Raw genomic sequence first — 14,274 nt, 5'->3', positions numbered from 1 at the left:
ACTTTCCATGGTTTACCCCAGATGCTTCACATGCCCTGATTCAATCCATTGACAGCACGTCGACCCCGGTATACCACATCGATCCAATTCACTCTATTCCTTGCCTGCCTTTCACCCTCCTGCATGTTCAGGCCCCGATCACACAAAATCTTTTTCACTCCATCTTTCCACCTCCAATTTGGTCTCCCACTTCTCCTCGTTCCCTCCACCTCCGACACATATATCCTCTTGGTCAATCTTTCCTCACTCATTCTCTCCATGTGCCCAAACCATTTCAAAACACCCTCTTCTGCTCTCTCAACCACGCTCTTTTTATTTCCACACATCTCTCTTACCCTACATTACTTACTAGATGAAACTACCTCACACCACATATTGTCCTCAAACATCTCATTTCCAGCACATCCACCCTCCTGCGCACAACGCTATCCATAGCCCACGCCTCGCAATCATACAACATTGTTGGAACCACTATTCCTTCAAACATACCCATTTTTGCTTTCCGAGATAATGTTCTCGACTTCCACACATTCTTCAAGGCTCCCAGGATTTTCGCCCCCTCCCCCACCCTATGATCCACTTCCGCTTCCATGGTTCCATCCGCTGCCAGATCCACTCCTAGATATCTAAAACACTTTACTTCCTCCAGTTTTTCTCCATTCAAACTTACCTCCCAATTGACTTGACCCTCAACCCTACTGTACCTAATAACCTTGCTCTTATTCACATTTACTCTTAAGTTTCTTCTTTCACACACTTTACCAAACTCAGTCACCAGCTTCTGCAGTTTCTCACATGAATCAGCCACCAGCGCTGTATCATCAGCGAACAACAACTGACTCACTTCCTAAGCTCTCTCATCCCCAACAGACTTCATACTTGCCCCTCTTTCCAAAACTCTTGCATTCACCTCCCTAACAACCCCATCCATAAAGAAATTAAACAACCATGGAGACATCACACACCCCTGCCGCAAACCTACATTCACTGAGAACCAATCACTTTCCTCTCTTCCTACACGTACACATGCCTTACATCCTCGATAAAAACTTTTCACTGCTTCTAACAACTTGCCTCCCACACCATATGTTCTTAATACCTTCCACAGAGCATCTCTATCAACTCTATCATATGCCTTCTCCAGATCCATAAATGCTACATACAAATCCATTTGCTTTTCTAAGTATTTCTCACATACATTCTTCAAAGCAAACACCTGATCCACACATCCTCTACCACTTCTGAAACCACACTGCTCTTCCCCAATCTGATGCTCTGTACATGCCTTCACCCTCTCAATCAATACCCTCCCATATAATTTACCAGGAATACTCAACAAACTTATACCTCTGTAATTTGAGCACTCACTCTTATCCCCTTTGCCTTTATACAATGGCACTATGCACGCATTCTGCCAATCCTCAGGCACCTCACCATGAGTCATACATACATTAAATAACCTTACCAACCAGTCAATAATACAGTCACTCCCTTTTTTAATAAATTCCACTGCAATACCATCCAAACCTGCTGCCTTGCCGGCTTTCATCTTCCGCAAAGCTTTTACTACCTCTTCTCTGTTTACCAAATCATTTTCCCTAACCCTCTCACTTTGCACACCACCTCGACCAAGACACCCTATATCTGCCACTCTACCATCAAACACATTCAACAAACCTTCAAAATACTCACTCCATCTCCTTCTCACATCCCCACTACTTAATATCACCTCCCCATTTGCGCCCTTCACTGAAGTTCCCATTTGCTCCCTTGTCTTACGCACTTTATTTACCTCCTTCCAGAACATCTTTTTATTCTCCCTAAAATTTAATGATACTCTCTCACCCCAACTCTCATTTGCCCTCTTTTTCACCTCTTGCACCTTTCTCTTGACCTCCTGTCTCTTTCTTTTATACATCTCCCACTTAGTTGCATTTTTTCCCTGCAAAAATCGTCCAAATGCCTCTCTCTTCTCTTTCACTAATAATCTTACTTCTTCATCCCACCACTCACTACCCTTTCTAATCAACCCACCTCCCACTCTTCTCATGCCACAAGCATCTTTTGCGCAATCCATCACTGATTCCCTAAATACATCCCATTCCTCCCCCACTCCCTTACTTCCATTGTTCTCACCTTTTTCCATATATATATATATATATATATATATATATATATATATTATCCCTGGGGATAGGGTAGAAAGAAAACTTCCCACGTATTCCCTGCGTTTCGTAGAAGGCGACTAAAAGGGAAGGGAGCGGGGGGCTGGAAATCCTCCCCTCTCTTTTTTTTTTTAATTTTCCAAAAGAAGGAACAGGGAAGGGGTCCAGGTGAGGATATTCCCTCAGAGGCCCAGTCCTCTGTTCTTAAAGCTATCTTTCTAACGCGGGAAATGGCGAATAGTTTGAGAGAAAGAAAGAAAAAGAAGCATACCACTCTTAACCTACAGAGGATAGCTTCAGACCCAAACACTACCACCAGCCTGCACAGTGAGAGCTGACACAACATATCCTTGGTGGATTCAACCAACCACAACCCCCTCCTACGCAATAATAGTGATGATAGACATCAACAAAGTATTTGACACTGTCTCCTAACATATTTTTCACACAAATAATACCTTCGACAACAATGACAAAATGTGGTGAGCTTATTTCACAGTCAGCTGCCATGCCAGTCATTGACAATGGCTTCACCCCTAAAATACTTGAACTCTGTAGTAGAGTTTCCTAAGGAGCAGTTATCTCTCAAGTTCTTTTCATTCTCTTCCTACAAGACCTTCCATTACTTCAGGCACACTGCAAAATGAAGGTCTTTTTGTATGCAGACAACCACAACCACATCACAAAACCCTGACACCACAATAGCAGCATCAACCATGCAGCGCTACGTTACACCTCTTGCTCGTCATCTATTTTGGGGTTTGATAAAAGAATGGTTCAATCCAGTACAAACATTTGTTAAAATTCACTTGAATGCTACTGATTGGTAACTCATAGTGAGAACTGAGAGAGATGCTGGGACATCTGACATTCACCGTCATATGCATGCAACCATTAGCACTGGCAGACGTATAGCCAAGCATAATTTTTACGTTTACACATCTTTGATTTATGTCACCACTTGCTGCTTCACTTGTGACTCAAACATTATGCAAGCTATATCTCCTTATAAATCTCTTGAATCATGACTTGCTGTAAAGTTCTCGATGAGATCCTTTCCTGCTTGCTCCTTCAGAGTCTCAAAAAGACTTCTAGCCTTCACCTGAATTGTTAGTATTCTTATTGGTACATGTTTTTGAATTTGATCTTCCATCCACACCATCACCAACTTATCTATTTCGTGGATGAACCCTTTTCGTAGCTTTGTTATCAGACACTTCATTTTTGCCAAACCTTTCACTGCTTCACATATTTTTTCTCTGTAGTTTTGGCCTTTAAAATTATGGAGATCATCAAATGGGACATATGTAAATTACTTGCAATCACATTAACTTTTTTCCTCCTTCAAATTGGGTGATTACCTTCATTTTCAATTTCAAACAGAGAGGTGGGCCAAGTGAACATTTTCTAAGGTTCAGTCCTCTGTTCTTAAGGCACACTACCTCGCTAATGCGGAAAAGGGTGAATATGTATAAAAGAAGAAAAGATATATATATATATATATATATATATATATATATATAGAAGAGTGAATGTTGGGGTGAAGAGGGTGGTGAGAGTAAGTGAGCTTGGGAAGGAGACCTGTGTGAGGAAGTACCAGGAGAGACTGAGTACAGAATGGAAAAAGGTGAGAGCAATGGAAGCAAGGGGAGTGGGGGAGGAATGGGATGTATTTAGGGAATCAGTGATGGATTGCGCAAAAGATGCTTGTGGCATGAGAAGAGTGGGAGGTGGGTTGATTAGAAAGGGTAGTGAGTGGTGGGATGAAGAAGTAAGAGTATTAGTGAAAGAGAAGAGAGAGGCATTTGGACGATTTTTGCAGGGAAAAAATGCAATTGAGTGGGAGATGTATAAAAGAAAGAGACAGGAGGTCAAGAGAAAGGTGCAAGAGGTGAAAAAAAGGGCAAATGAGAGTTGGGGTGAGAGAGTATCATTAAATTTTAGAGAGAATAAAAAGATGTTCTGGAAGGAGGTAAATAAAGTGCGTAAGACAAGGGAGCAAATGGGAACTTCAGTGAAGGGCGCAAATGGGGAGGTGATAACAAGTAGTGGTGATGTGAGAAGGAGATGGAGTGAGTATTTTGAAGGTTTGTTGAATGTGTTTGATGATAGAGTGGCAGATATAGGGTGTTTTGGTCGAGGTGGTGTGCAAAGTGCGAGGGTTAGGGAAAATGATTTGTTAAACAGAGAAGAGGTAGTGAAAGCTTTGCGGAAGATGAAAGCCGGCAAGGCAGCAGGTTTGGATGGTATTGTTGACTGGTTGGTAAGGTTATTTAATGTATGTATGACTCATGGTGAGGTGCCTGAGGATTGGCAGAATGCGTGCATAGTGCCATTGTACAAAGGCAAAGGGGATAAGAGTGAGTGCTCAAATTACAGAGGTATAAGTTTGTTGAGTATTCCTGGTAAATTATATGGGAGGGTATTGATTGAGAGGGTGAAGGCATGTACAGAGCATCAGATTGGGGAAGAGCAGTGTGGTTTCAGAAGTGGTAGAGGATGTGTGGATCAGGTGTTTGCTTTGAAGAATGTATGTGAGAAATACTTAGAAAAGCAATGATTTGTAGCATTATGATCTGGAGAAGGCATATGATAGAGTTGATAGAGATGCTCTGTGGAAGGTATTAAGAATATATGGTGTAGGAGGAAAGTTGTTAGAAGCAGTGAAAAGTTTTTATCGAGGATGTAAGGCATGTGTACGTGTAGGAAGAGAGGAAAGTGATTGGTTCTCAGTGAATGTAGGTTTGCGGCAGGGGTGTGTGATGTCTCCATGGTTGTTTAATTTGTTTATGGATGGGGTTGTTAGGGAGGTAAATGCAAGAGTTTTGGAAAGAGGGGCAAGTATGAAGTCTGTTGGGGATGAGAGAGCTTGGGAAGTGAGTCAGTTGTTGTTCGCTGATGATACAGCGCTGGTGGCTGATTCATGTGAGAAACTGCAGAAGCTGGTGACTGAGTTTGGTAAAGTGTGTGGAAGAAGAAAGTTAAGAGTAAATGTGAATAAGAGCAAGGTTATTAGGTACAGTAGGGTTGAGGGTCAAGTCAATTGGGAGGTGAGTTTGAATGGAGAAAAACTGGAGGAAGTGAAGTGTTTTAGATATCTGGGAGTGGATCTGGCAGCGGATGGAAACATGGAAGCGGAAGTGGATCATAGGGTGGGGGAGGGGGCGAAAATCCTGGGGGCCTTGAAGAATGTGTGGAAGTCGAGAACATTATCTCGGAAAGCAAAAATGGGTATGTTTGAAGGAATAGTGGTTCCAATAATGTTGTATGGTTGCGAGGCGTGGGCTATGGATAGAGTTGTGCGCAGGAGGATGGATGTGCTGGAAATGAGATGTTTGAGGACAATGTGTGGTATGAGGTGGTTTGATCGAGTGAGTAACGTAAGGGTAAGAGAGATGTGTGGAAATAAAAAGAGCGTAGTTGAGAGAGCAGAAGAGGGTGTTTTGAAGTGGTTTGGGCACATGGAGAGAATGAGTGAGGAAAGATTGACCAAGAGGATATATGTGTCGGAGGTGGAGGGAACGAGGAGAAGAGGGAGACCAAATTGGAGGTGGAAAGATGGAGTGAAAAAGATTTTGTGTGATCGGGGCCTGAACATGCAGGAGGGTGAAAGGAGGGCAAGGAATAGAGTGAATTGGAGCGATGTGGTATACCGGGGTTGACGTGCTGTCAGTGGATTGAATCAAGGCATGTGAAGCGTCTGGGGTAAACCATGGAAAGCTGTGTAGGTATGTATATTTGCGTGTGTGGACGTATGTATATACATGTGTATGGGGGGGGGGGGTTGGGCCATTTCTTTCGTCTGTTTCCTTGCGCTACCTCGCAAACGCGGGAGACAGCGACAAAGCATAAAAAAAAAAAAAATGTATTTTATACATATTTGCCATTTCCGGCATTAGTGAGGTATATGTATATATATATATATATATATATATATATATATATATATATATATATATATATATATATATATATATATATATATATATTATTATATATTTATTATACTTTGTCGCTGTCTACAAGCAAATGGATTTGTATGTAGCATTTATGGATCTGGAGAAGGCATATGATAGAGTTGATAGAGATGCTCTGTGGAAGGTATTAAGAATATATGGTGGGAGGAAAGTTGTTAGAAGCAGTGAAAAGTTTTTATCGAGGATGTAAGGCATGTGTACGTGTAGGAAGAGAGGAAAGTGATTGGTTCTCAGTGAATGTAGGTTTGCGGCAGGGGTGTGTGATGTCTCCATGGTTGTTTAATTTGTTTATGGATGGGGTTGTTAGGGAGGTAAATGCAAGAGTTTTGGAAAGAGGGGCAAGTATGAAGTCTGTTGGGGATGAGAGAGCTTGGGAAGTGAGTCAGTTGTTGTTCGCTGATGATACAGCGCTGGTGGCTGATTCATGTGAGAAACTGCAGAAGCTGGTGACTGAGTTTGGTAAAGTGTGTGGAAGAAGAAAGTTAAGAGTAAATGTGAATAAGAGCAAGGTTATTAGGTACAGTAGGGTTGAGGGTCAAGTCAATTGGGAGGTAAGTTTGAATGGAGAAAAACTGGAGGAAGTGAAGTGTTTTAGATATCTGGGAGTGGATCTGGCAGCGGATGGAACCATGGAAGCGGAAGTGGATCATAGGGTGGGGGAGGGGGCGAAAATTCTGGGGGCCTTGAAGAATGTGTGGAAGTCGAGAACATTATCTCGGAAAGCAAAAATGGGTATGTTTGAAGGAATAGTGGTTCCAACAATGTTGTATGGTTGCAAGGCGTGGGCTATGGATAGAGTTGTGCGCAGGAGGATGGATGTGCTGGAAATGAGATGTTTGAGGACAATGTGTGGTGTGAGGTGGTTTGATCGAGTGAGTAACGTAAGGGTAAGAGAGATGTGTGGAAATAAAAAGAGCGTGGTTGAGAGAGCAGAAGAGGGTGTTTTGAAGTGGTTAGGGCACATGGAGAGGATGAGTGAGGAAAGATTGACCAAGAGGATATATGTGTCAGAGGTGGAGGGAGCAAGGAGAAGAGGGAGACCAAATTGGAGGTGGAAAGATGGAGTGAAAAAGATTTTGTGTGATCGGGGCCTGAACATACAGGAGGGTGAAAGGAGGGCAAGGAATAGAGTGGATTGGAGCGATGTGGTATACCGGGGTTGACGTGCTGTCAGTGGATTGAATCAAGGCATGTGAAGCGTCTGGGGTAAACCATGGAAAGCTGTGTAGGTATGTATATTTGCGTGTGTGGACGTATGTATATACATGTGTATGGGGGGGGGTTGGGCCATTTCTTTCGTCTGTTTCCTTGCGCTACCTCGCAAACGCTGGAGACAGCGACAAAGTAAAAAAAAAAAAAAAAAAAAAAAAATATATATATATATATATATATATATATATATATATATATATATATATATATATATATATATATATATATATGTATGTAGATTTATGTGCTGAAAAAGGACTGATGATTGGGAATACCTGGTTTAAAAAGCGAGATATACATAAGTATACTTATGTAAGTAGGAGAGATGGCCAGAGAGCGTTATTGGATTACGTGTTAATTGACAGGCGTGCGAAAGAGAGACTTTTGGATGTTAATGTGCTGAGAGGTGCAACTGGAGGGATGTCTGATCATTATCTTGTGGAGGCTAAGGTGAAGATTTGTATGGGTTTTCAGAAAAGAAGAGTGAATGTTGGGGTGAAGAGGGTGGTGAGAGTAAGTGAGCTTGAGAAGGAGACCTGTGTGAGGAAGTACCAGGAGAGACTGAGTACAGAATGGAAAAAGGTGAGAACAATGGAAGCAAGGGGAGTGGGGGAGGAATGGGATGTATTTAGGGAATCAGTGATGGATTGCGCAAAAGATGCTTGTGGCATGAGAAGAGTGGGAGGTGGGTTGATTAGAAAGGGTAGTGAGTGGTGGGATGAAGAAGTAAGAGTATTAGTGAAAGAGAAGAGAGAGGCATTTGGACGATTTTTGCAGGGAAAAAATGCAATTGAGTGGGAGATGTATAAAAGAAAGAGACAGGAGGTCAAGAGAAAGGTGCAAGAGGTGAAAAAAAGGGCAAATGAGAGTTGGGGTGAGAGAGTATCATTAAATTTTAGGGAGAATAAAAAGATGTTCTGGAAGGAGGTAAATAAAGTGCGTAAGACAAGGGAGCAAATGGGAACTTCAGTGAAGGGCGCAAATGGGGAGGTGATAACAAGTAGTGGTGATGTGAGAAGGAGATGGAGTGAGTATTTTGAAGGTTTGTTGAATATGTTTGATGATAGAGTGGCAGATATAGGGTGTTTTGGTCGAGGTGGTGTGCAAAGTGAGAGGGTTAGGGAAAATGATTTGGTAAACAGAGAAGAGGTAGTGAAAGCTTTGCGGAAGATGAAAGCCGGCAAGGCAGCAGGTTTGGATGGTATTGCAGTGGAATTTATAAAAAAAGGGGTGACTGTATTGTTGACTGGTTGGTAAGGTTATTTAATGTATGTATGACTCATGGTGAGGTGCCTGAGGATTGGCGGAATGCGTGCATAGTGCCATTGTACAAAGGCAAAGGGGATAAGAGTGAGTGCTCAAATTACAGAGGTATAAGTTTGTTGAGTATTCCTGGTAAATTATATGGGAGGGTATTGATTGAGAGGGTGAAGGCATGTACAGAGCATCAGATTGGGGAAGAGCAGTGTGGTTTCAGAAGTGGTAGAGGATGTGTGGATCAGGTGTTTGCTTTGAAGAATGTATGTGAGAAATACTTAGAAAAGCAAAAGCTGGTGGCGGATTCATGTGAGAAACTGCAGAAGCTGGTGACGGAGTTTGGTAAAGTGTGTGGAAGAAGAAAGTTAAGAGTAAATGTCAATAAGAGCAAGGTTATTAGGTACAGTAGGGTTGAGGGTCAAGTCAATTGGGAGGTGAGTTTGAATGGTGAGAGGCTGGAGGAAGTGAAGTGTTTTAGATATCTGGGAGTGGATCTGTCAGCGGATGGAACCATGGAAGCGGAAGTGGATCATAGGGTGGGGGAGGGGGCGAAAATTTTGGGAGCCTTGAAAAATGTGTGGAAGTCGAGAACATTATCCCGGAAAGCAAAAATGGGTATGTTTGAAGGAATAGTAGTTCCAACAATGTTGTATGGTTGCGAGGCGTGGGCTATGGATAGAGTTGTGCGCAGGAGGATGGATGTGCTGGAAATGAGATGTTTGAGGACAATGTGTGGTGTGAGGTGGTTTGATCGAGTAAGCAACGTAAGGGTAAGAGAGATGTGTGGAAATAAAAAGAGCGTGGTTGAGAGAGCAGAAGAGGGTGTTTTGAAATGGTTTGGGCACATGGAGAGAATGAGTGAGGAAAGATTGACCAAGAGGATATATGTGTCGGAGGTGGAGGGAACGAGGAGAAGAGGGAGACCAAATTGGAGGTGGAAAGATGGAGTGAAAAGGATTTTGTGTGATCGGGGCCTGAACATGCAGGAGGGTGAAAGGAGGGCAAGGAATAGAGTGAATTGGAGCGATGTGGTATACAGGGGTTGACGTGCTGTCAGTGGATTGAATCAAGGCATGTGAAGCGTCTGGGGTAAACCATGGAAGGCTGTGTAGGTATGTATATTTGCGTGTGTGGACGTGTGTATGTACATGTGTATGGGGGGGGTTGGGCCATTTCTTTCGTCTGTTTCCTTGCGCTACCTCGCAAACGCGGGAGACAGCGACAAAGTATAAAAAAAAAAAAAAAAAAAAAAAAAAAATATATATATATATATATATATATATATATATATATATATATATATATATATTTTTTTTTTTTGCTTTTTCGCTGTCTCCCGCGTTTGCGAGGTATCGCAAGGAAACAGACGAAAGAAATGGCCCAACCCACCCCCATACACATGTATATACATATGTCCACACACGCAAATATACATACCTACACAGCTTTCCATGGTTTACCCCAGACGCTTCACATGCCCTGATTCAATCCATTGACAGTACATCAACCCCGGTATACCACATCGATCCAATTCACTCTATTCCTTGCCCTCCTTTCACCCTCCTGCATGTTCAGGCCCCGATCACACAAAATCTTTTTCACTCCATCTTTCCACCTCCAATTTGGTCTCCCTCTTCTCCTCGTTCCCTCCACCTCTGACACATATATCCTCTTGGTCAATCTTTCCTCACTCATTCTCTCCATGTGACGAAACCATTTCAAAACACCCTCTTCTGCTCTCTCAACCACACTCTTTTTATTTCCACACATCTCTCTTACCCTTACATTACTTACTCAATCAAATTACCTCACACCACACATTCTTCTCAAACATCTCATTTCCAGCACATCCACCCTCCTCCGCACAACTCTATCCATAGCCTATGCCTCGCAACCATACAACATTGTTGGAACCACTATTCCTTCAAACATACCCATTTTTGCTTTCTGAGATAATGTTCTCGACTTCCACACATTCTTCAAGGCTCCCAGGATTTTCGCCCCCTCCCCCACCCTATGATTCACTTCCGCTTCCATGGTTCCATCCACAGCCAGATCCACTCCCAGATATCTAAAACACTTTACTTCCTCCAGTTTTTCTCCATTCAAACTTACCTCCCAGTTGACTTGACCCTCAACCCTACTGTACCTAATAACCTTGCTCTTATTCACATTTACTCTTAACTTTCTTCTTTCACACACTTCACCAAACTCATTCACCAGCTTCTGCAGTTTCTCACATGAATCAGCCACCAGCGCTGTATCATCAGCGAACAACAACTGACTCACTATATGTTCAGGCCCCAATCACTCAAAATCTTTTTCACTCCATCTTTCCACCCCCAATTTGGTCTCCCACTTCTCCTCGTTCCCTCCACCTCAGACGTATATATCCTCTTGGTCAATCTTTCCTCACTCATTCTCTCCATGTGACCAAACCATTTCAAAACACCCTCTTCTGCTCTCTCAACCACACTCTTTTTATTTCCACACATCTCTCTTACCCTTACATTACTTACTCAATCAAATTACCTCACACCACACATTCTTCTCAAACATCTCATTTCCAGCACATCCACCCTCCTCTGCACAACTCTATCCATAGCCTACGCCTCGCAACCATCCAACGTTGTTGGAACCATTATTCCTTCAAACATACCCATTTTTGCTTTCTGAGATAATGTTCTCGACTTCCACACATTCTTCAAGGCTACCAGGATTTTCGCCCCCTCCCCCACCCTATGATTCACTTCCGCTTCCATGGTTCCATCCACAGCCAGATCCACTCCCAGATGTCTAAAACACTTTACTTCCTCCAGTTTTTCTCCATTCAAACTTACCTCCCAATTGACTTGACCCTCAACCCTACTGTACCTAATAACCTTGCTCTTATTCACATTTACTCTTAAGTTTCTTCTTTCACACAGTTTACCAAACTCAGTCACCAGCTTCTGCAGTTTCTCACATGACTCAACCACCAGCACTGTATCATCAGCGAACAACAACTGACTCACTTCCAAAGCTCTCTCATCCCCAACAGAGTGCACACTAGCCCCTCTTTCCAAAACTCTTGCATTCACCTCCCTAACAACCCCATTCATAAACAAATTAAACAACCATGGAGACATCACACACCCTTGCCGCAAACCTACATTCACTGAGAACCAATCACTTTCATCTCTTCCTACATGTACATATGCCTTACATCCTCGATAAAAACTTTTCACTGCTTCTAACAACTTGCCTCCCACACCATATATTCTTAGTACCTTCCACAGAGCATCTCTATCAACTCTTATCATATGCCTTCTCCAGATCCATAAATGCTACGTAAAAATCCATTTGCTTTTCTGAGTATTTCTCACATGCATTCTTCAAAGCAAACACCTGATCCAAACATCCTCTACCACTTCTGAAACCACACTGCTCTTCCCCAATCTGATGCTCTGTACTTGCCTTCACCCTCTGAATCAATACCCTCCCATATAATTTTCCAGTAATATTCAACAAACTTATACCTCTGTAATTTGAGCGCTCACTCTTATCCCCTTTGCCTTTGTACAATGGCACTATGCAAGTATATATATAGCCTTTAGGGAATATATAGCCTTTAAGGGAATATCCTCATTTGCCCCCAATCTCTGTTCCTTCTTTAGGAAAATTAAAAACGGGTGTGTGTCCTGTCCCCCGCTCTCTCCCCTTTTAGTCACCTGTTACGACATGCATGGAATATGTGGGAAGTATTCTTTCTCCCCTATCCCTGACATACGTTTGAGTTCCATTCTGACTGACTGATCAGATCTTGAAATAGACACAAGTCAAACATATGTCAGCATGGCATGTAGAATTCTTATATCTGTACAGCATTCTTTGATCTTAGTTTCTGTCATGATTATCTCATTTTTTTATTAACCAGCTTTATTATATGATTCTGTGGTTTCTTTTTACCCCTTATTTAAGATTCCGTTGTTTATATTTCATTTTTTTTATTTACATTTTTTCCGGTTATATGTATGGATGGTCATAAGTCGCTTAGGTTGTAAGTAGGGGAGAGCTTATATATATGTGTGGCTTTTATTTGTCTGTTTTCCTAGTGCTACTTTGTTGATGCAGGTGGTTGCAGTGCTGTTTCCTATTGGGTAGGGTGGCACCAGGAATGAATGAAGGCAAGCAAGTATGAATATTTACATGTGTATATATGTATATGTATGTGTATTTACGTGTATGTGTGTGTATATGAGTGGATGGGTCTTTCTTCATCTGTTTCCTTGCACTATCTTGCTGAGTGGAAAATGGTGATCAAGTACAAGAATATGATATTATATGTGAATAAATAGATGTCTGGGGATATGGGAGAATGAATGCTTTCCAAGTACTTCTTGCATGTTGTAGAAGATGTCTAAAGAGGGTGGGATCCTTTTGGGGATGGGGAGAAAGAAAACTTCTTATGTATTTCCTGCATGTTGTAGGAGATGAATAAAGATGGTTAGAGGAAGGGGCTGGATACCATCCCCTTTAAGCTTTTTTAATTTCTAAGTATTGGAACAGACGGAGCCAAGTGACAATTGCTTATCCTTCTCGAAGGCTCAGATAGGGTTTATCCATTGGAAATCAGACACCCTCATTCTAATGTGAATTACCTTTTGCAGAATTTTCCTGTGATGCCGCCAAACATGATGCAATTCTATCCTTCTACACATGGATCGAGCAATTTAGTATACCAGATATCCCCGGTGAGTAAGGTACCTTTCACATATTTCTGTCATTAATGAAAGAACAGAGAGTCATATACTGTGCCATGTTTCTTTACCCCTTTATAATCTAAGAAAAATTTTTCTTTGTATTAGCATTGAAAGTAAAAGCTTCTCATAGAATTACAAGTTTTTTATTTTAAGCTAAAAAGGATGGGCTATTCTTAAAATATATATAAGATCAAACATTTTTTATGTTGTCATGGAAAATTTGATTTTGTAATTGTTTCACTCTGTGCCATTGTAATATCACCTTTGATCAGGACATGACTCTTTGAATCCTTTCTGTTTTCAAAATTTTTTGTTTTATCATTATGTATTACTAAGTCAGTTTGTGTTGGTGATTGAAATGATTGATTTTCTACTGTAAGACAATATCAGAGAAATAAGAATGGATATTTTTATTTCAAGAACTTTTATCATACAACAGTTTTTATGATGCAGTCATAAAATATTGGTCATAAGAAGTAGCTGTAGATGCCTTTCTTTCTGTCAGTTTGAAATGAATATACAAGTTTTAGAAAGTAGGAAAAGTTTTATTGGTTAGAATTTCATCTTACCATACCATCTCAGATTGTGGTAAAATACATATTGTCTTTTTATGTGTTTTATGTGATCATTTTCTCCCAACACATTATAGTTTACTTGGCTCTAGGTTGAAATGCTGTGCATCAATATATAATGATTTTTAACCTCATCTCTTCTATTTCTTTTTATTGCTTGTCTCTTGTTTTACAATCTCTTCTTTATCATTTGTAGGTGTATGTTTGTCTCTGTTTGATTATATATTTTTATAGTACACAAGGGGAATATTACTCATTTGGCTCTTTATGTTAAACCATCTTTGTTTTTCTATAACTTTAAACATTTTAAAGCTTTCTACATTCTCTGTTTCTTCTAATTTCTTACATT

General features: G+C 41.2%; 1 protein-coding gene across 1 annotated transcript in view; it reads left to right on the top strand.

The window, feature by feature from the left end:
• LOC139757009 (uncharacterized) overlaps positions 1-14,274 on the top strand; it is a 438,069-nt gene that overhangs the window by 141,559 nt on the left and 282,236 nt on the right. The window contains 1 exon segment of the mRNA XM_071677374.1: positions 13,261-13,353. Coding sequence (XP_071533475.1) covers positions 13,261-13,353 — 93 coding nt within the window.

Source organism: Panulirus ornatus, chromosome 1, assembly GCF_036320965.1.
Source record: "Panulirus ornatus isolate Po-2019 chromosome 1, ASM3632096v1, whole genome shotgun sequence".
In the NCBI taxonomy this organism is placed as follows: Eukaryota; Metazoa; Arthropoda; class Malacostraca; order Decapoda; family Palinuridae; genus Panulirus; species Panulirus ornatus.
The sequence above is the reverse complement of the archived record's forward strand: the minus strand, read 5'-3'. Positions and strand labels throughout refer to the sequence as shown.